The sequence below is a fragment of the Molothrus ater genome, chromosome 18 (genome assembly GCF_012460135.2).
Source record: "Molothrus ater isolate BHLD 08-10-18 breed brown headed cowbird chromosome 18, BPBGC_Mater_1.1, whole genome shotgun sequence".
Lineage (NCBI taxonomy): Eukaryota > Metazoa > Chordata > Aves > Passeriformes > Icteridae > Molothrus > Molothrus ater.
The window spans coordinates 11965555-11987405 of record NC_050495.2 but is presented as its reverse complement, the minus strand read 5'-3'; the positions used below and the strand labels follow the sequence as shown (position 1 = coordinate 11987405).

Genomic DNA, 21851 nt, shown 5'->3' with positions numbered 1-21851 from the left:
AAGTTATGATCTGCCTCAACCTTAGATGTAGGCCTTTGTGTTTATCTGCTTTCTAGAAAAACAGGATGTTCATGAATTCCTGCTGGATAACCTCAACAATGGTGGAATCTTGGAGCTGATGATGAGATATCTGAAAGTCATCAGCCAGAAGTTCCTGGTGAAGTGGCCTCCTGGCCTGTGTGAGGTGGTCCTCAGTATCTATAACAGCTGGAGGAAGCACAGCAGTAGCCTCCCCAACCCACTCCTGAGGGACTCAAGTAACCAACACATCAAGGTAGAGCAGCACCTTTCCTTATTCCTTATTTGCTGTTGTCCTGATGTCGGTGTGCCCAAAGTACCCAGCTGAAATGCCCAGACACAGCTTTGGCTCAGCTCTGCTTGTCCCAGCTGTGCTAACTGTCCCAAACTTGGGTGCACTGCAGCTCCTGGAGCTGTTTGTGAGCTGAGCACACCTGGGGGATGCTACATGCAGCTCTGACCTGTGTGGAATGCACACAGACACCCAGAGAGAGGTAATAAACACAGAGATATTTTACCCCTTTATTCTCTTGTTGCTCCTTTTCCTCCCCTCCTTCCTTTTCTTCTGACATGACACAGTTTTGTTTTGTCATCAGGTCAGTACAGAGGCTGCTCTGTTCTCACTGGCTGATTGAGGGTCAGCATTGCTGCTTTAAATAGAATAAATACTCCCTAGTTTGAAGATAACCTGAAATTTACAGCAAAAAACCAAACAACAACAAAAACAAACCAAAACCACCTCCTCAGCATCACCATTTTATTACCTTTATAAATCTGGAATTTCCTGAAAGCAGAGAGAAAAAACAATAAGTTCTTTACATTATTGTTAAAGCACATTAATGATTGAAGATGATATTTCTTGAATTATAAAACCAGTTCTGATAATTCTTGGCCACTGAGCCAGCCTATGTTATCTTTTTAATGTTAGCAGTCTGTATTCATTTGGAAAGTTACTTGCCTTTGGTATGACTTCAGTTGGAAATTTTTTTTCAGATCAAGTGTTTTTACTTCTTTGCAAATGAAATATTAATTATGAAAATTGCTGCGTTCCATTGATGCCATTTGCAAAACAAACAAAAGTGCCTCTATGTAGCAGATGTTAAATTTTTATACATCCTGTGACTTATTTATGTATATATTTCACATATACATGCCTTCTTTAAACAAATGTAAATATATTTATAAATTCCCTTGGCTCTCATTATTACTGCATAACTGCTTACTTTTCTTAAATTTTGTCTTATTTTTCAAATGTCAGTGCTACTGCTATATTCTGGAATCGTGCTTTTGGCGTGAATTGGCAATTTAATATAGTTTTATTTCAGCCAAATTAAAAAGTAAGGATGACTAATTTTTTCTAACATCAGGCAATGCTGTTCTGACCTTCTTCCATGAACTGAGATTTTTCTTTTTTAATGGTTCTGAGTATTGTTTGGCTTTGTACCTGTTGATTTGTCAGTTACTGTACACCTCAGGCAGTTATTGTGCACCTTTCAGGCAGAAGAAGTAGATACAGCTTGGGAATAGAAATCCCAAGAGGACAAGATGAAGGCTTTCTTTGAAGTAAATTGCAAATGTAGTGATTTTTTTTAAATTTATGCTTCTTTTAATGTATTTCTTGCTGTGAACACTCTTTTGATATCTCCTTACTTTTTCTGAAGGATATGATGATAATGAGCCTTTCTTGCATGGAGCTGCAATTAGATCAGTGGCTACTGACAAAAGGGAAGAGTTCTACAGGTGAGAACTTAAATTTTCTTCAGACTCTAAAAACACTGGGAGTGTATGGAGAAATGTTCCCAGGAATTCACTGGATTTTGGAGCTATTTTGTCTCAATATCTTTCAGATCTGTGTTTTATTGCTCTATCAATTGTTTGCCTTCAGGCAGATCAGACCTTTGAAATTCTGTGACGTGGACTCTTTCTGTGGGATGCCTGTAACTTCATGATAAAATGTACTTAATTGACTTGCAGTTTCTCCAAGAAATTGTCCTGCTGCCTCTGTGAATGGCAAGTTTGGTCCTGACTTCCCAGGAACTCACTTTTTGGGAGACCTGCTGCAGCTGTCATTTGCATCCTCCCAGCGAGATTTGTTTGAGGAAGGCTGGATGGAGTTTGTCACTCGGGTCTATTGGCTCAAGGCTCGGTTTCTGGCTCTGCAGGTGGGCTCCATTTTGGTTTAACAAACACAGCTTGTCCCAAATTCAAGTCAATATGTTATCATCTCATTGCAGGGGTTCCATGCTGTTGTCTCCTTATCACAAAAGTTTCACACCTTCCTGGTGATTCTCGTGGGCAGCTCCTCAGAGCCCTGGCTCTTTCTTCTTTACAAAGTAACCAACTGACTCCAGTTGGCAACTTTGTGAAGGAGTGAGGCTTTGGTAGTTTGAATATTATGTCAAGGCTGCCCTCTCTTTTTCAGAGAGCCACCCCCACTCTTTTATAGCATCTTCTTCTCATTGCTTACAGCTGTGGCCTGGTAAAGTCAGGCTGTTCCTAATCTTTGATAATTGGCCCAGCTGCAGCTCCTCAGGGGTGAGATTACTTTCTACACTATCTTTATTTTCTTATATTCTATCCCCCTACAAACATTGTTCAGATGCAGCTGATTCAGGAATCTCAGCTCTTTCAGGCATGTGGATAAAATCAGCTTAAAACATAGTGATTTCATTTTGCTTCTAAATATAATTAACTTCCCCTGAGGGTTGAGGTGGAAATGAAGTAGGAGGTCTCACATGCTCAGCAAATATTCAGATATGTTTAATAAATGTCTTTGTTTAAATGAACTTGTACTCAGCTTAAAAACAATATTTGTACTAAAGTTACTTAGAATAGTGTTGTGGAGCTGCAGAACATAAGATTTTTGAGGGCCTGGATTCATGGACACTATCAGAGTCTCAGGAACACCAAAATTCAGATTGAACTGAAACAGACTCTTTTTTTTTACTGTTCCCTCTGCTTTTTCAAGGTGGCATGGTTCTGCTTTTGAAGATTTTTAATTTAATATGCAAATTTTGAAGCAGAGGGTTTTAAGCCTATCACTAAGGGAATAATTTGAAAGAAATGTTATTTGATCCCAGTCTTTTTCTTCCTCTCTGTGTTGCTTCCCCAGGACATCAAAGAGGGTTTTTTAATGCAATAATTATGTTTAAATCTGGGGTCAACTAGTTATGTGAGTTAGTTTCATAAGTGTGAACTAACTTGGTCCTTCCCCTTTTTTTCCCCTGCATCTAAGGTTCCTTTCTAATAAAGTTATTTAGGAAAAATGAGAGTTCCTATACAACTACTGGCATTTTTTTCCTTGTGATATGCAGAGTTGTATTTTGCCTGTGCATGCCTTCCTGACATCTCAATTTCAGTAACTACTTTACACAGAGCAAGTCGAATTCATTCACTTTGTGGAATATATGAATGTTTCTTTACTCAGTGTTTTAATTTGCACAAATGGAAGAGTTATTTCTGCTGGTTTACTCTTCTGCCTTTTTAAAGGAAAGGGATTTTAGCACTCCAGACCAATCTTACAAATTTATGCAGGCTGAATTCCATTTTTCTGATTTGTTTTATCCATTATTGAAATAATTGGTAAGATATTTTAAAATATTTTTGCTTTAATTTGAGCTATTCAGTTGAATTTATGTTATGATTTTTGAGGACATGCAGTAAGCACACTGGCAGTGCCTGCATTAAATTTAACCATTTTCTACAAGTTTTGGAGACTTTCTGCAGTGAGAACTGTAGGATTTTTTTGGTTGATTGTTTTCCTCTGTACTGTTTCTATAGGGAGACATGGAACAGGCTCTTGAAAATTATGATATCTGCACTGAGATGCTGCAGAGCTCCAGCAGCAGCCAGGCTGAGGCTGGCAGTGAGAGCAGCATCGTGATCCGGCTGCCCAACCTGCACGTGGATTCTGTGGTGTCTTTGGAAGAGGTGAGAGCTCATTTGCAGGGTGTGTTCCCTCTTCCATCCCTCACCCTCCATCTCTCCCAGTTTCAAATGTCACCTATGAATTAGTTCATTTGTGAGGGAAGTTTAGTGCACCTCAGAGTGAGGGTTTGGTATTTTGAATATTACATCGAGGCTACCCTCTCTTTTTCAAAAATTACACTCTTTATATCTGTTGGTCCTGTACATTTTTAGATTGCTTTTATGCAAAATAAAAACATTAAAGCAGCTGCATGCATTAAAGCAGCAGTGGATTATTGAATCAGTGTTTTTCTTTTCTTTTCTTAAACATTGAGAGCTAAACTGCTGGGAGAAGAGTCAGTAGTCAGATATATGTGAAAACAAAAGTTAAGATTGTATCATCTGTGATGTTTGCAGATTGAAAAGAACCTAAAATCCCTGGAGAGATGCCAGTCTTTGGAAGAGATCCAGCGGCTGTATGAGGCAGGGGACTATAATGCAGTGGTGCATCTGCTCAGGCCAACCTTGTGCTTCAATGGTTATGGCAGAGCCAAACACCTGGAGTTTGTCACATCCATACCTGAGAGACCAGCTCAGCTGCTTCTCCTCCAGGTTTGCTTTGTTTCATACAAAATCTGTTTCAGTAAGGAATTAAGACTTATTCCTGAAAACAGGAGGGAAGGATTTCTGGAGTGGATGTTGACAGTTGTGAGTCTAATTTACAAAGCCAAACATGGAACCAAACCTGAGAATGCTCTGAAGATCACAGCTTTGTTGACATCATTAGCAATGTGCCAGCTTTTGCTGAATGAGAGTGTGGCTAAAGATGCAAGATGTTGAGGCCTCCATGGAATGAACAGAAACTTGAGTTTCCTGAGTTATTTTATGGATGAATTCATGCTACTGTTGACTATATGGTGACTTAGAACCATTCTGAAACTTGGTTATCTAGCATATGAATGATTTTTATGCTGTAAAGACTCTCTCCTGCATGAATGAGGAACTGTTGATACATGCAGTATAATTGCTGTAGAGTTAGAGCGTTTGACACTGTAAAAATAAGTGTATAATAAGTGTATTAATGAGCTCAGCTCAGCTGAGTATATTAGGTTAGTTGGGGGAAGAAAGTTTGCAGAAAAAAAGACTGATGGGTTTTTAACTGCCCAGAACCCAGTCCTACATTTTCCATGGTTTCTGGTGGCCCAACCTCTTCAGAGTGGAAAGATCAGAAGTTGCTATTCCACTGGCCTGAGAGTTGCTACTTTGTTATTTATGAAGTAATGTAATGGTAGCACGAGATCATAAAGATCCAAACCCTGTTTCTTGTAAGGGCTTTATTCAGCTGTAGATCATTAGAATTACAGCCCTACAGCCATCTCTTTCCTGTTTTCTTTCCTTGCATCTTTTATTAAAGCAGAAAGATGTGATGATTTTTTTGTATTTAGATCCTACTTGTGTATTTGTCATCCAGGATCCATGCACCTCCTATTGTCCTTTTAATGTTGCATTTAAAGTTGTTGCTTCATTTCATTGAAATCATCACATTTACTGAGTATAGTGTTTTGCTTTGCCCTGCTGTGCATTCATGTTTAAAATAAACTCTTCATTGTTATAATAGATCTTTTTCATATTTACATTCCCTAGGACTCCCTGCTCAAACTGAAAGACTACAAGCAATGCTTTGAATGCTCAGATGTTGCCTTGAATGAAGCAATTCAGCAGATGATTAATATGACAGCACCCTCAGCTAAAGAGGAGTGGGTTGCTACAGTAACACAGCTGCTGACAGGAATAGATACTTCATTATCCTCAGTTAACAGCATCCTGAAAGACTCCTCTGTCACACCGAGCCTGGTGCGCTTAACAAACAACCTGATCCAGGTAAGGCATGGCCTGGCACCAGGAGGTGTGCTGTGTGCTGCAGGACTCAGGGCAGGCTGCAGGACTCAGGGCAGGCTGCAGGACTCAGGACTCAGGGGATGCTGCAGGACTCAGGGCAGGCTGCAGGCCTCAGGGCAGGCTGCAGGCCTCAGGGCAGGCTGCAGGCCTCAGGGCAGGCTGCAGGACTCAGAGGCTGCTGCAGGACTCAGGACTCAGGACTCAGGGGATGCTGCAGGACTCAGGGGATGCTGCAGGACTCAGGACTCAGGGCAGGCTGCAGGACTCAGGGGATGCTGCAGGACTCAGGGGATGCTGCAGGATTCAGGGGATGCTGCAGGACTCAGGGCATGGTGCAGGCCTCAGGGCAGGCTGCAGGCCTCAGGGCAGGCTGCAGGACTCAGGACTCAGGGCAGGCTGCAGGACTCAGGGCAGGCTGCAGGATTCAGGGGATGCTGCAGGATTCAGGGCAGGCTGCAGGACTCAGGGCAGGCTGCAGGACTCAGGGGATGCTGCAGGACTCAGGGGATGCTGCAGGCCTCAGGGCAGGCTGCAGGCCTCAGGGCAGGCTGCAGGCCTCAGGGCAGGCTGGAGGACTCAGGGGATGCTGCAGGACTCAGGGCAGGCTGCAGGACTCAGGGGATGCTGCAGGACTCAGGGCAGGCTGCAGGACTCAGGACTCAGGGGATGCTGCAGGACTCAGGGGATGCTGCAGGACTCAGGGGAGGCCTCAGGACTCAGGGGATGCTGCAGGACTCAGGGCAGGCTGCAGGACTCAGGACTCAGGGCAGGCTGCAGGCCTCAGGACTCAGGGCTTGCTGCAGCTGCTGGCTGAATTCCCACCCACTCCTGGTGGTGCCTTTGGTTACATTGCTGTTACATTTTTGGGAAGTGGGGTGTTACCATTCTGTGTGAGCATTGCCATAGTCTGCAGTGTGATAGAGCTGCACTGAGCACACACCTGTGCTAGAGATCCACTACCAAGCTGCCTAAAACAATCAAATATGGTGGTAAGATAACCCAGCACTGGGGTTTTAGGCTATTTGAAGTAGTGATAATGTGAAGATTGACTGAGCTGCCTGGATGTAGCCTGTAAGTTCTGGTTCTGATCTTGCCCTTATGTGCTTCAGGCTGGAGGGCAAGGCCCCATAAGCCTTACAGGCGTGGTAGAATTGCTTGCAAGTGCTGGCCAAAGTAAATGATTTTCTGGTAAAAACAGAGAGGGTGATGTGAACAGGGCAGGGGAAGAGTGAAATGTGAAATGCTTCTAGAATTATGAATGCAGCTAATTTTAGCCTTTTACAGAAGGTACTTTCAAACCTCAAAACTGAATGAGTGTTTTCAGTCCAAGTAACAAATGGCAGACTTACAAATGGCAGTTCTGTTAAGAAGCAGGTCTAGTTAATGTCAAAATTCAATGTGCTTGCAATTCTCAAATCTCCACTTACTTCTGTAAAAGCCAAGGAGCCTTCACTACTTACAGAATCATACTCTTATTGTGTAAAGTTGTATGTTTTATGAAATGTAATGGAATTCTGGAGAACAGAGTGTTCAGGCACATCATTTATGTAGCATCTGTAATGATTCTAATTGGTCTTTAACAGTTGTTGTAACACCTGTGCTAGAATTCAGGAATTTTTGTAAGTTCCTCAGAATCTGGGTTGTAGGGAAATTTCTTGTACAGTAATGAGGCCTAGTAATGCTGAGAATTGATGCTGTGTGTTTGGTCACTATGAATTGCTCATATAGGATATTAACAGAGACACACCTAGGTGGAAAATGGGGGTGCAAGAGGAATATCAGAGTAGGGCAAATAATCTCTTCCCCTACTAATTGATTTACCTCTAGCATTTTTACAGTCACTTGTGAGAAGCTGAGACTCAACTTTAGATTATTTCCTTGGGGTAAAATGTGCTGCTAACTTTGGGTTGTTTGGGGAGGATCCACACCTGACCTGTGTTTCCATCACTTTGTCTGTATAATGTGTGTTTCTTTCTTAGATCATAGACTGCAGCATGGCTGTCCAGGAGGAACCAAAAGAGCCCTATGTGTCCTCAGTGCTTCCATGGATTATCCTGCACAGGATCATCCAGCATGAGGAAGATGCTTTTCGGTCCCTTTGCTGCCAGCAGCAGCAGAACCAGGGAGAAGAAGGTGGATTACTTCTTCACTTTTACATATTGCACCTGAGCTCTTTACCATCTAGCTAAGGAGTATTAGTAATAAAATACTTGTTTGTTGTCTTACCTTGCTGGCTGAAGGGAGGAGAGGGCTATGCAAACATCACTTTCCACCAGAGAGGAAGCTGTTTGCCAGTTGAAGCATTGACTCAGATTTAACTCAGTTCTGTGCTACTTTAATATTTAGCAATTTCTTTCTTCCAGTGAGTCCTGATACCCCTATGTTGCCTTCTTCACTTATGCTGTTGAACACAGCTCATGAGTATTTGGGAAGAAGATCCTGGTGTTGCAATTCAGATGGTGCTCTGCTCAAGTTTTACGTAAGTAGAAATTGTGGAATAACTGAGAGTGATTCTGATTGATCTCTGAAAATCATCTGGCCAAGCCCTCTCCCAAAGCAGGAAACAAAGTTCAAAGTTAGATTGTTTATTGCTTTATCTTCATGTTAAAGACACACTTCTAAATCCACTTTCTGGCTTCTCCCAGACAAACATATGAAAGTTTCAGTCAGTTTAATCTGAATTGTTATTCCAGACCCTTTTCTATTGGTCTGCTTCTGTCATACTCCCCATTGTTCCCTGGACTTGCCTCACTGAGAAGAAGAATTGTTTTATTCTCTTTTTTCTTCTTTCTTTTTGCTTCTTGCACTTGTATTCTATTTTGTTCATGGGATTTGAAAGGGAAGTAGGAATAACCAAGCAGTTGGATAGTACTGTATATCATTCAGGAGCTAAAAAAACCTGTTGTGTTACATCTTTAAAATTGCTGCTAAAGTAACACAGTGGGATTCCATATTCATCTTGTCTCAGTGGTTCTAAATAAGTTGCTCACTTCACAGGACTGAATTTGTCAAGTGTTAGGTGGGGTTTGCACATTTCAGTGTACATAAATACTGTTTATTGTGTAAAAAGAACATATTTAAACTTTCAGCCAAGAAAATTCAGTTTTGAACAGCTTGGTTGTTTGTTTCTTCCAAATCATGAGAGTAAAGATTTGCAGCCCATCATCTGTCCTCAGTTACACAACTGGAACGCTCCTGATTGCTCCCACATCCTGTGGTGTTACCTGGATTTGCTCTGAAGCTGTGATGCATTTAATGGTTCTGTGATTGATAAATTTGCCCTGTTTGATTGTACTTACCTTGATTTTATACCACAGCCTGAAAAAAATAGCAATTCTATTGTTTTCATGTTATTAACTAAATATTATTTAAAATACACATACACAGTTGATCTGTTGAACAGTGATGAGAATGAAGAACTACTTTAGCCCTCCATTTTCCTGTGTGTTAAGTCTGTTCTTTGCTCTGTTGTTCAGATGGGTGTGTTACATCTCATCTCTTGTGCTCCAGGAATGGGTGTCTGGGCACTAATACTCTAGCATTATTAGATAAAAGGATTTACCCATTCATGATTGACCTTTTTAAGATTATTCCTTGAGGTCTCATTGTTACACCAGAAAAGAAATTTCCCCTGGTTAAATAGAATATTTCTATTTGTTTGCTCATTTTCTCTTAGCTCAGAAAGCCAAGTGTTTCCTGAGCAGAGCACTGGCAGTCTGGGACAGCCTGGCTGCTGGCAAACCCCAGATAATGTGATGCCATGGCATCCACTGGGCCCTCTACAGGGACATTTCAGGGGCACTTTGCAGATTCAGCTTGACTTCACTGAGGTTTATTACCTTCAGCCAAGAGAAAATCATGATTAGTTCTGCATAGAGCTACTCAGGAATCTCCTAATTTCCCTTCTCAGCACTCCCTGGAGCTTATTAGGCACAGCTCAGTGCCAGACCCCATCTCCCTGTGCATTTGAGCAGTGGCATGTCCAGGACAGTAATTTACAGAGCTGGGAAGGACGGCACAGAGAGCCTGAGGGCTTCTGCAGGAGTCAGCTCACCCTGGCAGGGCTGCAGTGAATGAGCAGGGTTTGAACTGAGGCTGATTCAGGCTGGAACTATCAGATTATCTCTGTGTCCTGCTCTCCCCAGCCTCCCTGGTGGCAGGAGCATAATGCACTGGCCTGCAGGACTCCAGAGGGTTCATTAGCTCAGACCCTGTGCTTCATGGAAATGGATGGGCTGTTCCCAGGCTCTGTCGTGCCCTGAAGTGATGAGTCTGAATTGTGCCTGAAAAATGTGCTGTACCCACAGCCTGGGGAGTGACAGAGTATGGGCTGGGAACCTGGGCAAAGTGCAGATGACTTTGTTATTTATGAAGTAATGAAATGGTAGCATGAGATCTGGCAATGTATTTGCAGTGAGATCTTTGCAAATATCATCAGCTACTTCAAACAAAATGTTCCATTTTCACTGACAGAATTGCCAGCTTCTTAAACTAAAATATATTATAGTATTACTAAACACAAGAATTCAGTTTTCAGAGTTTTCAGAGACAAGAGGGTGTTGGAAGGATAGGGAAAGACAAAGATAAAATGGGATGAATTATTTGAAGAGAAAGGCAGCTTCAAGAATGTGAACAGTGTGTTTCATAGGTCAGTGTTAAGTGGGCACCTTCTGTAGGTGAACTGTCTGCTCGAGGTCCTTATATTGCTTGGGGATGAATGTGCTGTGCAAGAGAAGGTGTTAATATTAATTAAGGCCTTTAGCAATAGTCTGAATTATTAGGAACAATTCTGGATTTCTGCCAAGAACTTGAAAGTTGAATAGTAACAAAGGAGATTTTGAATGCTGTTCAAGTGAAATTCTGTTACTGCTGTTAGATGTGCTTTTGTTTGTAGCAGTAGGAATATAAGGCTTTTGTTACAATATCCCTCTGATGCTCACTGTTTTTCTTCAGCTTATTTAGCTACCCTTTCTGTAAATTTCAAATGTTGATCACAAATTCATACAGGGAAGGTGCTGGCAATAAGGTGTCTGCTGGGACTCGGTATGAATGAGTCTGCTGTGACTCCAGATGTCATTGAAATGCTTTCTAAGAATTGTCTTTGCTTTTCTTTTTCAGGGGTTTGGCTCTTAATAAAGAGTACCTTGATCTTAGCACAGATATTTTAATCAGAAGAGAATCAGCATCTTCTATTTAATTCCAGCTCTTATAAACGAGCTCCTTACATGTAGAAAGTTAGATTTTTGCCTTGTCATGCAGTGTTTGTATTGACAGAAAGCTTTGTGTAGGATCATGCATAAATGAGTTTGAAGTCCTAGATGTTGAAAAATGGTCACAAATAAACATTTCTTTTTAAAATTGAAATTCTATTGTGGAACGCATTGAAATTGAATCTTAAGCCTCAGTGGTTGTGTAGGTCTTGACTTGGTTATGAAATAAATATCCAGAATACCCCTACACAGGTTATTCTTAGTGAACATATTTTTATTGACCTTGAAATGTCTTCTTGGAATATATTCCTTTTGGGTTTGTTTTTTTTATGGAAGCTTAGTGAGACTTTTCAAAGAGTTACCTTTCTTCTTTTGGCATTCAGCTGCAGTTTTTCTAATGAATGTCTTAAACTATCAGCATCTTCCAAAATATTCTACTGATGGGTGCTTTCTCTTGTGGTGTTGAAGGTAAAGATAGCAACTTGCTACAGTGTTTAGTAATTTGGGATCAATCCAGCCACTTTCCTTGGTGTGCAGCCATCTGTGTAATACTGTTCATACTGTTCAATTCTATAGTCCTTTTAGCCAGATTTTCATTAACTCTCTCTCTTCTTTTGCTGCCAAGTCCTCTCTATCCTGCTTTTTTCATGCAGAGGAAATTGCTGGTTGTGAGTTAGGACAGAAATTCTTCTGTACCTTTTCCTTATTCACAGCATTGATGAACTGTAGTTCACAGTTATATTCACAGAAGCAGCTTGGTGTGTAGGGGAGAACTTTGAATGATTTTAAGTCTGAAGCATGAAGCTGATATTTAACCTCATTGATTAAAGATAAGTGCCTGTGGATTAATACAGGAAAAAAAATAAAAGCACTTCAATGCTGCTACAGTGCCAGTTTACAGAAATACATGAGTAATATTGGGGAAATTTATTGTTATTGGGGAAAAATCCATGTACAAATCCCTTAAAATCCCTTGAAGTTATTTTCTTCACCTGCCTTCAGCCAGCTGGGCAGCTCACTGTGAGCTTGGTGTGTAGGGGAGAACTTTGAATGATTTTAAGTCTGAAACATGAAGCTGATATTTAACCTCATTGATTAAAGATAACTGTCTGTGGATTAATACAGGAAAAAAAAATAAAGCACTTCAATGCTGCTGCAGTGCCACTGGAATGACTTGTGTGAGACCAGTTACAGAAATACATGAGTCATATTGGGGAAATTTATTGTTATTGGGGAAAAATCCATGTAAAAATCCCTTAAAATCCCTTGAAGTTGTTTTCTTCACCTGCCTTCAGCCAGCTGGGCAGCTCACTGTGATGTGCAGGTGACCTTGTCCTTGGTGCTTGCCTTGTAGGTTCAGGTACTACAGAAAGAACTTGCAGCTTCCACTTCTGAAGATACTCATCCATACAAAGAAGAGCTGGAAACAGCCTTGGAACAATGTTTTTATTGTTTATATGGTTTTCCTAGCAAAAAAAGCAAAGCAAGGTACCTAGAAGAACATTCAGTACAGCAGGTAAGTTATGTCTTATCCAATGTCAGTGGAATATCCTGAACTGATGAAAGATGCATTCTTATTTTGTTATGCACTTTGATATATTTTTGAGAAAGATTACTTTTATTTCCTTGTAAATTTTATTTATTTTACACATTGTAGAGAACAAAATAACAATTTTAATATTTTTTAAAATAATAAATATAACAAATTGAATATTTTAAATGCTAGTCTTATCCATAGTATTCTGCCATCCTGAAGTATGAGCATTTTATTAAGCTATCACTTTCCTATTTTCAGCTGAGAAGAAGTTCAAGGTTGAGGAAAATTTAGAGAGGAAAAGTCAGCTTGAGAGAAGAAAGTTTTAGCGGCCAGCCTTGCAGTTTATGAAAGTGAAAAATGTCCCAGTTAAAAGTTTGCAAGTACATTATATTATCACTTATTTTGACATCTCTAATGGTAAATACCTGATAGCTGTTTATGAGAAATGTGAAGTTCAGTTGAATTTGGGAGAAGGGCAACTACAGAGTGCCTCTGGAAGAGGGTTGTAATACTAAAGGAGGAAGAGAAAAGTACAGGGCAGCAATGCAATGTCCTGCCTTGAGAAACATCCCTGGTTTTGTTCAAAAACCCCAGCCTATTTTGCACTTGCCAAATGCAAATGATCATAGAATTATCAATCAAAACCATTTTCATACAAGCAAAATGATTGTCTGGCTCTGTTGAACAAACCTTTTAAAATACACAAATACTCTTCCATTACTGTTCATTGAGTATTTGGCAATTTTGTGTGTTATATGTACATCTTAGAGAGTGAAGACAATGAGAGAAAGGGGATTAATAAGAAAAAGAGAAGTATAAGGAGATTACCCTCTGCAACTTTCTTGCATTTCAATCCAGAGCAAAATTTAAGAGTAAAGTTATTAGGGTAAAGCAATAAAAGGAGAAAAAACTTAGTCTAGCAGAAGAGAACTGTCCATTATTTTGAGTATTTTTACTGCTTTCAAGAAAGAAAAGTGAAGAGAAAATGAGGAGTAAATTCTGGAAGTAATTTTCTGTAGAGAGTTCAAAGAGGGGCTCAGAATTTTGTCTGGTTCCCATTTCATTACCTCTTCTTCCTTGGCTCTGAAATGGAAGGGGCAGAGTTGTTCTCCATATTACCCATGATCTCAGTGTCACTCAGAATTTTTACAATTGATCCTTGCTTATAAACAATTTTTCTAAGCAAGTAGAATGATTTATTTTTACTTTATTTTGACTTTAGTGACCTACACTAAGTTACAGCAATATCTTTGTCTGTTAAATCAGTGAGCAGTATATTGTATTTGTGAGCAGCATAAATTAACAGCACCTTTAGCTCTGTTCTTGGGAGGTTTAGTTTGGTTCCTGCTAGAGTAATGTGTACACTCCCCTGAACTAGAAAGTCTATAGAAAACCATCATTAGTAGACTTGAATTTTAGAATTTGAAATATTTTTTCCCCTCTCATCTACTTCCCTCTTCAGGTTGATCTGACATGGGAAGATGCTTTGTTCATGTTTGAGTATTTTAAGCCTAAAACTCTTCCAGAATTTGATAGTTACAAAACCAGTACTGTGTCTGCTGATTTGGCCAACCTTCTGAAGAAAACTGCCACAATTGTTCCTCGAACTGACAAGCCTATGCTGAGCCTGGAGACTGTATCTGCCTATATTGAAGGAACATCCAGCAAGGTACAGTTCATTGTTTTTTTAAAAAAATGAAATTGTAGGGAGTAACAATTGGTGTTGCTGTTTTTATGTTGACTTGGAGATTATTAGTGGGATGATTTATTATTAGTGGGATTAGTAGTGGGATGATTTATTCCATGATGTTGGCTTTTCTTGGGTAATTGCATTAGTCTTTGAATGGTAAAATATTGTCAGGATGAGATGTTCATTAGTGTTTGTAAGTGCTCTATCTGTGAAATGCTTTCAAGGTCTTCCTATTCAAAACCTTCACATTATGTAATGAAAAGGTTGCTTCCTCTACAGGGAAGAAGCAAATGCTCATTTTTATGAACCTTTGCCTTTCTGATCTTCAGGCACCATCTCTCCCCGAGGGTGCAGACTATTCTCCACCAGTGGTGACTGAGCTCTATTATCTCCTGGCAGATTATCATTTCAAGAACAAAGAACAGTCCAAGGCCATTAAATTTTACATGCACGACATTTGTATTTGTCCAAATAGGTCAGTATTTTGGAATCCTGCTGCATGTCCTTCATTCTTCTCACTTCTTTCAGCACTGAAAAGCAGACAACTGGTTTCAGGAATGAAAAAAAAGTCCCAAACAGCCAAAAGCCCCACTGCAATCCATTATCACATGTCCATTGTATGATTAAGGGCATCTCTAAAACAGCCCAACAGAGAAAACAAAACCCAAAACATAGGGTGAAATATTTGATTGCTTTGAAATTAAAACAAAAAAAAAGAAAGGAGGAGGGGGGAAGCTAAATTGAAATAAATAATAACTGTGAAGAATGAACTGTTTGTACCTTTTGTTCTTTGCTTTGGCATGTTCATGCATGATAAGGAGTGAAAAATATCATTTGATAGGTAACTATAGCTCAAATGGCATCCTTTAGTGCATTAATTGCTTAGGCTGACCTCTTCCTAAAAGTGTTGATTTTGGTGCTAGAGAACCACACAGAGAATACAAATAAAATATTTAAGTGATATTTAAACAAAACCACCTTGTTTCTTGATAATTTACAACTCACTGAAATACCATCAAGATTAAGCTCTCTCATCTTAAAAATAAAGCATGTTCTGGGTATCAGTCTTCTAAATTAAACCAAATAACCTTTAAATTTACTGATTAAATATAGAGTTTGCATATTAGGTGTTATCATTTTAATTCTCCTTGAAGTTGATAGATCAGGGTCAGTGACAAAAACCCTAATTTGATAGATTTGAGACAAGAAAATTGTTTCTAAATCCAGTCACGTAACAGAGACAAAAGGGAAGGTGAAGGCACAGAGCAATTTTAGATGTGAAATCTTCAGAGGAAATAGCTGTAGTTTAATGTTATTGCATCTTCTAGTCTGGGACTTGTGACTAGCAAATGGCTAAAACTTCTGTTTAAAGGCAGATGAAGAAATTACCATTATCACCCCCTACCCATTTTTCTGCAGTTTGATGTTCTAAAACTTAAAATCAAAAATAAATGAATGGAATGCATTTTTACTTTAATATGTGGCTTTTTTTTTTGCACTCAGAAGATGCTTTATGTGTAACATAGTATTTTTACCCCAGTCAAAGTAGTTGGTACTTGTCTGCACTACAGTTCCTGCTCCTTTCCCCTCAGGAATCTGACTGTTGAGGTCACTTGACCTAGAAATGGGTTTTCAGTTGGAATCAGAAGAAATTGCAGGCAAAAAACTGAGAACATTATGGTGGTTGCCTTGGTGTTAAAATCATGGTAAAATTGAAAAAGCCCAGAGCAGAGGAACCCTGGTGTTAAAGTGAGGTTGGAAACCACCCTTCAGACTGTGTTGTTAGCACACACAGGGCAGGACCCTCAACAGTCCTTCAGGCAGACATTACAGTTTTAGTTCATCAGGATTTTCCTACTTGGATGCAATTTTGGCTTTATGATTTTTATGCTGGGAAATGATGATGATTATTCACAGTTGAGTCCAACAGCACAAGGTGTCACAATGTCTGCTGGCCTGCAGGGTGACAACATTTTGACAGTGCTTCATGGTTACTGAGAAAAAAACAGTGGGAGTGCTGCCATTAGAAATATGGATATACTGGCTTTGCAAGGCAAATAAACCTGGGTTTTTAATCTGTTTTCCATGTGTGACAGTTACTGGGGGCAGTGCTTTGTTAGGAAACCACTTAAGGAAAATCAATATGATTTAGGCTGTACAGCTTGTGTTCTGCTCTGAGGAGAGGAGGAAGTGCAGAAATCTGTTTTGTGTGATAGAAAGAGGAAAAAGTTGTAGATACAAGAAGACAAATCTTGTCTATGTGCAGTGAAATGTTCAGGGGGGAGTTTGTTCATGGGTTTAAGAGCCTGGCATGAGAGATGTGGGACTCCAGGCAGCTCTTGAAAATGCTGTTCATTGTAAAGAAGTTGTTTTACAGCAGTCTTGGGTCATGGGTGACAGGGCTGCCAGCTACAGCTCTAGGCAAGCCTGAAGCCCCTTTAGTTCTGGTTACAATGCATTGTATATTTCTCTTTGCTGAGTATCTTAATACATAACAACCAATCAGCATCATAGACAATACCTTTACTATTACCTATAGCCTATCATAACTGCTATATTTACCATATTATGGTCATTACTTCCAATCACCTGAGTTAGTATGTTACAGTTTAAGCTTAAAGTTGTTTTTCAGTTTTCTTGCAGTGGAAAGTTCTTAGACCTTTTTTCTACTTGCCACATTGGCATGTTTGTTTGCCTGTGGTATCTTTCTGCTTTTCCTAAGACCTATTTCTGGTTGGTAAAAACATCTTTTTTGTTTGTGGTCAACATATCCTTTGCTCTAGTCCTAAAACCCCCTTCCAACTCAACTTAACCTTTGCTTCTTAGTTGTCCAGTAATGACTGGCTCAGCAATTCTCAATTTAGACATCTGTTGTTCTTCTATATCAAAACTTGCTTCCACCTCTCTTCCATTCTCAGGTTTTACATTCAGAGCTCTCTGCCAAGCACACATATCTGTGAAACTTTCTTGTCAAACTTTCACCTTTTCCAACCATGGGTTGTGTTCCTGCCTGCACAGGTTTGACTCCTGGGCTGGGATGGCTCTGGCTCGAGCGAGCCGCATTCAGGACAAGCTGAACTCCAACGAGCTGAAGAGTGATGGCCCCATCTGGAAACACTCCACCCCTGTCCTGAACTGCTTCAAACGGGCCCTGGAGATCGACAGCTCCAACCTGTCCCTGTGGATTGAGTACGGCACCATCTCCTATGCCCTGCACTCCTTCGCGTCCCGGCAGCTCAAGCAGTGGAAAACGGAGCTTCCCCCTGAAGTGGTCAAGCAGGTGAGATCTAACACAGAGAGTATAAGATTTTAAATACTTAAAATTAGGTTTTTGTCTCGGTTTGGAAAGATGGGTGTCCACTAAGGAAAGCAGGAGCCTCCCCTGAAATGGAAAAATAAAAACCCTCTCCCTCTGAATTGTTATAAATTTGTAATTAAGGGGCTCTCAGGCAAAAATATGGGAGCAGGAATAACAATGGAGTAAACCAAAACAGCACTGCCAGAGTCAGAACCCAGCCTGACACCCTGTGGGTCAGGGTGCTGGCAGCAGAACCATTGGAATTGTGGCTCAGCCCTCCTGCAGTGTCAGGGCTGGCTCTGCTGGAGCAGGGATCCTGTAGAGAAAGGTGCAGTCTCTGCCTCTGAAGATCCAGGGGCAGAGGCAGCTGCTGTTCCTCTGGGGAATCCAGTGCAGAAGCCGTGCTGGTGTTCCAGAAGCTCAGATTATATCCAGGTAGGAATGCTTGGCTGGTGTTCCAGAATCTCCAGATTATATCCAGGTAGGAATGCTTGGCTCCTCCCTCTGGGCTCACACCTCCCAATGGGATGCTGTAGTTCTTATCAGCCATGCAGTGACACTCAATGGCTGTTATCAGCAGGTGTCTCCCCTGAGGGAGGATTGAGTGTGGAAGAGATAAGGGAAACTGTCCAATGAACAGAAGACAACTGCCATACCTCTAACAGATGGCAAATAGAATACACACCTTGCCTTGTTAGAAATCTGGGACAGTTTTCTAACATAGAAAATTTTTAAATTAAGTATTTATATGCTATATTCTACATATGAGACTGTCTGGTTTCTTAGTAATGTTGGAAATTCCAATATTCACGTAATATGGTCAAGCAGCATTTGGAGGTGGGTTTTTTCCTTTCTTTTTCCTGTGTAAAATCAGTTTGAGCCTAATCTTTGAATTATCTTTTGAAGGTGACACAAAATTATTGTAACCTTCTGGAAAGGGGAATTATATTTACCTTTCCTTTCTGTAAATGTCACACAATGTTTCCAGGAAAAGGTGAAATGCGTACATATTGAAATAGTGAAGAGATCAGAAATTACTCTGATATCTGTATCCACATGTCATCTCTTACATCTAAAGAATTCTCCCCTTTTCTGTGGTCTTGGGCCATTTACCTAAACAAAAGATCAAAGTGAAAAGATTGGTAGAATTTCCATTGAAAACATTGTTATGAATTCATTGTATCTTTCTGCATAAGGGAGGTGAAAAACATTATTAAGAAGTTTATTGCTAAACAAAAATAAACAATTATAAATGCACTCTGACACTGATAAGAGTTGCTTGGGAAAATGTTTTGTCTTTTTGGACCAGTGAACTCCATTTCTGATTTAGCTATTCTGACTTCCAAATGTTACCGAGTCTGCAGCTGGAAGCACAATGAAAAAAAGGAAGGGCTGCTTCTCTGCTGTAATTTGTAAAACTTCAGTGTGTGAGCTGCAGAGATCAGTGCTGGGAGCAGCCTTTGCTTCTGGGAGATTTGCAGGAGGTGGTGAGTGTCAATCTGAGCTGCCTCAGCACTGCACTAACACTGCACTTCCACAGGCACTTTCTTGCCTGAGAACAAAGCTGATGTCAGCCTGTGTTTAAAGGGAACAAATAGTTTATTAAAGAGTAGGTTTGAAATGCCAGTCAACAATAGAGTTTTCTTCTGGAGGGTTATTGCATCCAACAGCTCTGAGATGAACTCCTCAGAAAATGAAGTTACTGCATTTTATGTCTTTGCCCTATCAGAAGTTTGGTCTTATGGTCTTGCAGCCCCTTGGCAATGAGGGAGTTGTTGAAGAATTTCAGGGATAGTGCTGGAATTACTTCACAGTATCAGATAAAAGGAGCAATACAGAGCAGCCATCTGAAGTTGAGGATTAAATGAGAATGTTTATTTAGGACTACTTAAATCTTCATTTTTTTTTTCAAGTGAATATATTAAAAATGCATAATTTAGTAAGAAAAGCTCTATTATAATAAAAGATAAATTGAAACAATTTCATCTCACTTCCACAGATATATCTCTTTAGGAATGTGTTTCTCATACATAAAAACCTTATTATTCTCTTCTTCTTACAGAATGTTTAGAAAAGGAAAGGTTATGCTTTAGTTCTTGGTTATAGCCACACAGCTTAAATTTATAAACTTCATTTTCAAAGAGAGAAAATTACATTAATGCATCTTTTGACCTACTTTTTTTTACATGAATTTATTGGCATTTAGCTTTAATTTATGCTGCTGGTTTTAATTTTTTTTTTTGACAGGGTGGGATGGGGAGAATATTCATCTCAAAATTAGATACATTGCAAGCAAGATGAAATACTTTTCTTCACAAATGAGAGTGGTCCATAGTGACTTTAGCAGACTTCAGTTGCAGAACAAAGCAAATAATTTTTTTCTTTGAAGAGTTAAGATAATAAAAAAAAAGAAAAAACACTAAAAAATTACCAAAAAAATTCTACCACTGTGAAAAAGTGGTGGAATTTCTGTAGACATGAGTATTAGGTTGTTACCTCAGCCATCTGAGGTAGCTGAGCTATCTTGGGTGTGATATAGATCTCCAAGAGCTCATAAGACCTGCCTTGAGGAGACTCCTCTATATATTTATATAAATATAAATATGAATGTTTTTTCTGTGTTACTGTTTTGTTCTGGTTAGTTGTGCCAGCAGTCACTGGAGTGAACAAAAGCCTCTCCACAAACCCATTTTTTGGGTGGTTTGGGTGCGTTTCACCACTTGGGATGTATTTGCTACTTCTACATCATTTCTGTTGAAAATGTTTAGAAGCTGTACCATGCTCACATGCTTTTGCACGGGCAGCAGGGTGTTTTTGGGCTTGGCCAGGGGAGCTGCAGTGAGCTTTGTTGTGCCCTGTGCAGATGGAGGAGCGCAGGGACAGCATGCTGGAGACAGCCAAGCTGTGCTTCACCTCCGCGGCGCGCTGCGAGGGCGACGGCGACGAGGAGGAGTGGCTCATCCACTACATGCTGGGCAAGATAGCTGAGAAACAGAAGCAGCCTCCTGTGGTGTACCTGCTGCACTACAAACAGGCAGGGCACTACCTGCACGAGGAGGCTGCTCGCTACCCTAAGAAGATTCACTACCACAACCCACCAGAACTGGCCATGGAAGCCTTGGAGGTAAGGGAATGTTGAATGTGTAGCTGGAGTTCTTGGAGGCAAGGGAATGTTGATGTGTAGCTGGAATTCTTGGAGGTAAGGGAATGTTGGATGTGTGGCTGGAATTCTTGGAGGCAAGGGATGTTGAATGTGTAGCTGCAGTTCTTGGAGGTAAGGGAATGTTGAATGTGTAGCTGGAATTCTTGGAGGTAAGGGAATGTTGGATGTGTAGCTGGAATTCTTGGAGGCAAGGGAATGTTGGATGTGTAGCTCGAAGCCTTGGAGGTAAAGGGATGTTGATGTGAGCTGGGATTCTTGGAGGTAAGGGAATGTTGGATGTGTGGCTGCAGTTCTTGGAGGTAAGGGAATGTTGGATGTGTAGCTCAAAGCCTTGGAGGTAAGGGAATGTTGAATGTGTAGCTGGAATTCTTGGAGGCAAGGGAATGTTGAATGTGTAGCTGGAGTTCTTGGAGGTAAGGGAATGTTGAATGTGTAGCTGGAGTTCTTGGAGGTAAGGGAATGTTGAATGTGTAGCTGGAATTCTTGGAGGTAAGGGAATGGTGAATGTGTAGCTGGAAGCCTTGGAGGTAAGGGAATGTTGAATGTGTAGCTGGAAACTTGGAGGTAAAGGGAATGTTGAATGTGTAGCTCAAAGCCTTGGAGGTAAAGGGATGTTGGATGTGAGCTGGAATTCTTGGAGGTAAGGGAATGTTGGATGTGTAGCTCAAAGCCTTGGAGGTAAAGGGATGTTGGATGTGAGCTGGAATTCTTGGAGGTAAGGGAATGTTGGATGTGTATGCTGGAGTTCTTGGAGGTAAGGAAATGTTGGATGTGTAGCTGGAATTCTTGGAGGTAAGGGAATGTTGAATGTGTAGCTGGAATTCTTGGAGGTAAGGGAATGTTGAATGTGTAGCTGGAAGCCTTGGAGGTAAGGGAATGTTGAATGTGTAGCTGGAAACTTGGAGGTAAAGGGAATGTTGAATGTGTAGCTCAAAGCCTTGGAGGTAAAGGGATGTTGGATGTGAGCTGGAATTCTTGGAGGTAAGGGAATGTTGGATGTGTAGCTCAAAGCCTTGGAGGTAAAGGGGATGTTGGATGTGAGCTGGAATTCTTGGAGGTAAAGGAATGTTGGATGTGTAGCTCAAAGCCTTGGAGGTAAAGGGGATGTTGGATGTGAGCTGGAATTCTTG

General features: G+C 40.6%; 1 protein-coding gene across 3 annotated transcripts in view; it reads left to right on the top strand.

The window, feature by feature from the left end:
• CABIN1 (calcineurin binding protein 1) overlaps positions 1–21851 on the top strand; it is a 119527-nt gene that overhangs the window by 8629 nt on the left and 89047 nt on the right. For all 3 annotated transcript variants that reach the window (XM_036393345.2, XM_036393346.2, XM_036393344.2), the window contains exons 13-25: positions 57–274; positions 1680–1758; positions 1993–2180; positions 3799–3948; positions 4342–4536; positions 5569–5805; positions 7803–7956; positions 8187–8302; positions 12388–12549; positions 14033–14239; positions 14590–14735; positions 17279–17540; positions 20422–20682. In XM_036393345.2, coding sequence (XP_036249238.1) covers positions 57–274; positions 1680–1758; positions 1993–2180; positions 3799–3948; positions 4342–4536; positions 5569–5805; positions 7803–7956; positions 8187–8302; positions 12388–12549; positions 14033–14239; positions 14590–14735; positions 17279–17540; positions 20422–20682 — 2375 coding nt within the window. The remainder of the gene's footprint in view (positions 1–56; positions 275–1679; positions 1759–1992; positions 2181–3798; positions 3949–4341; positions 4537–5568; positions 5806–7802; positions 7957–8186; positions 8303–12387; positions 12550–14032; positions 14240–14589; positions 14736–17278; positions 17541–20421; positions 20683–21851) is intronic.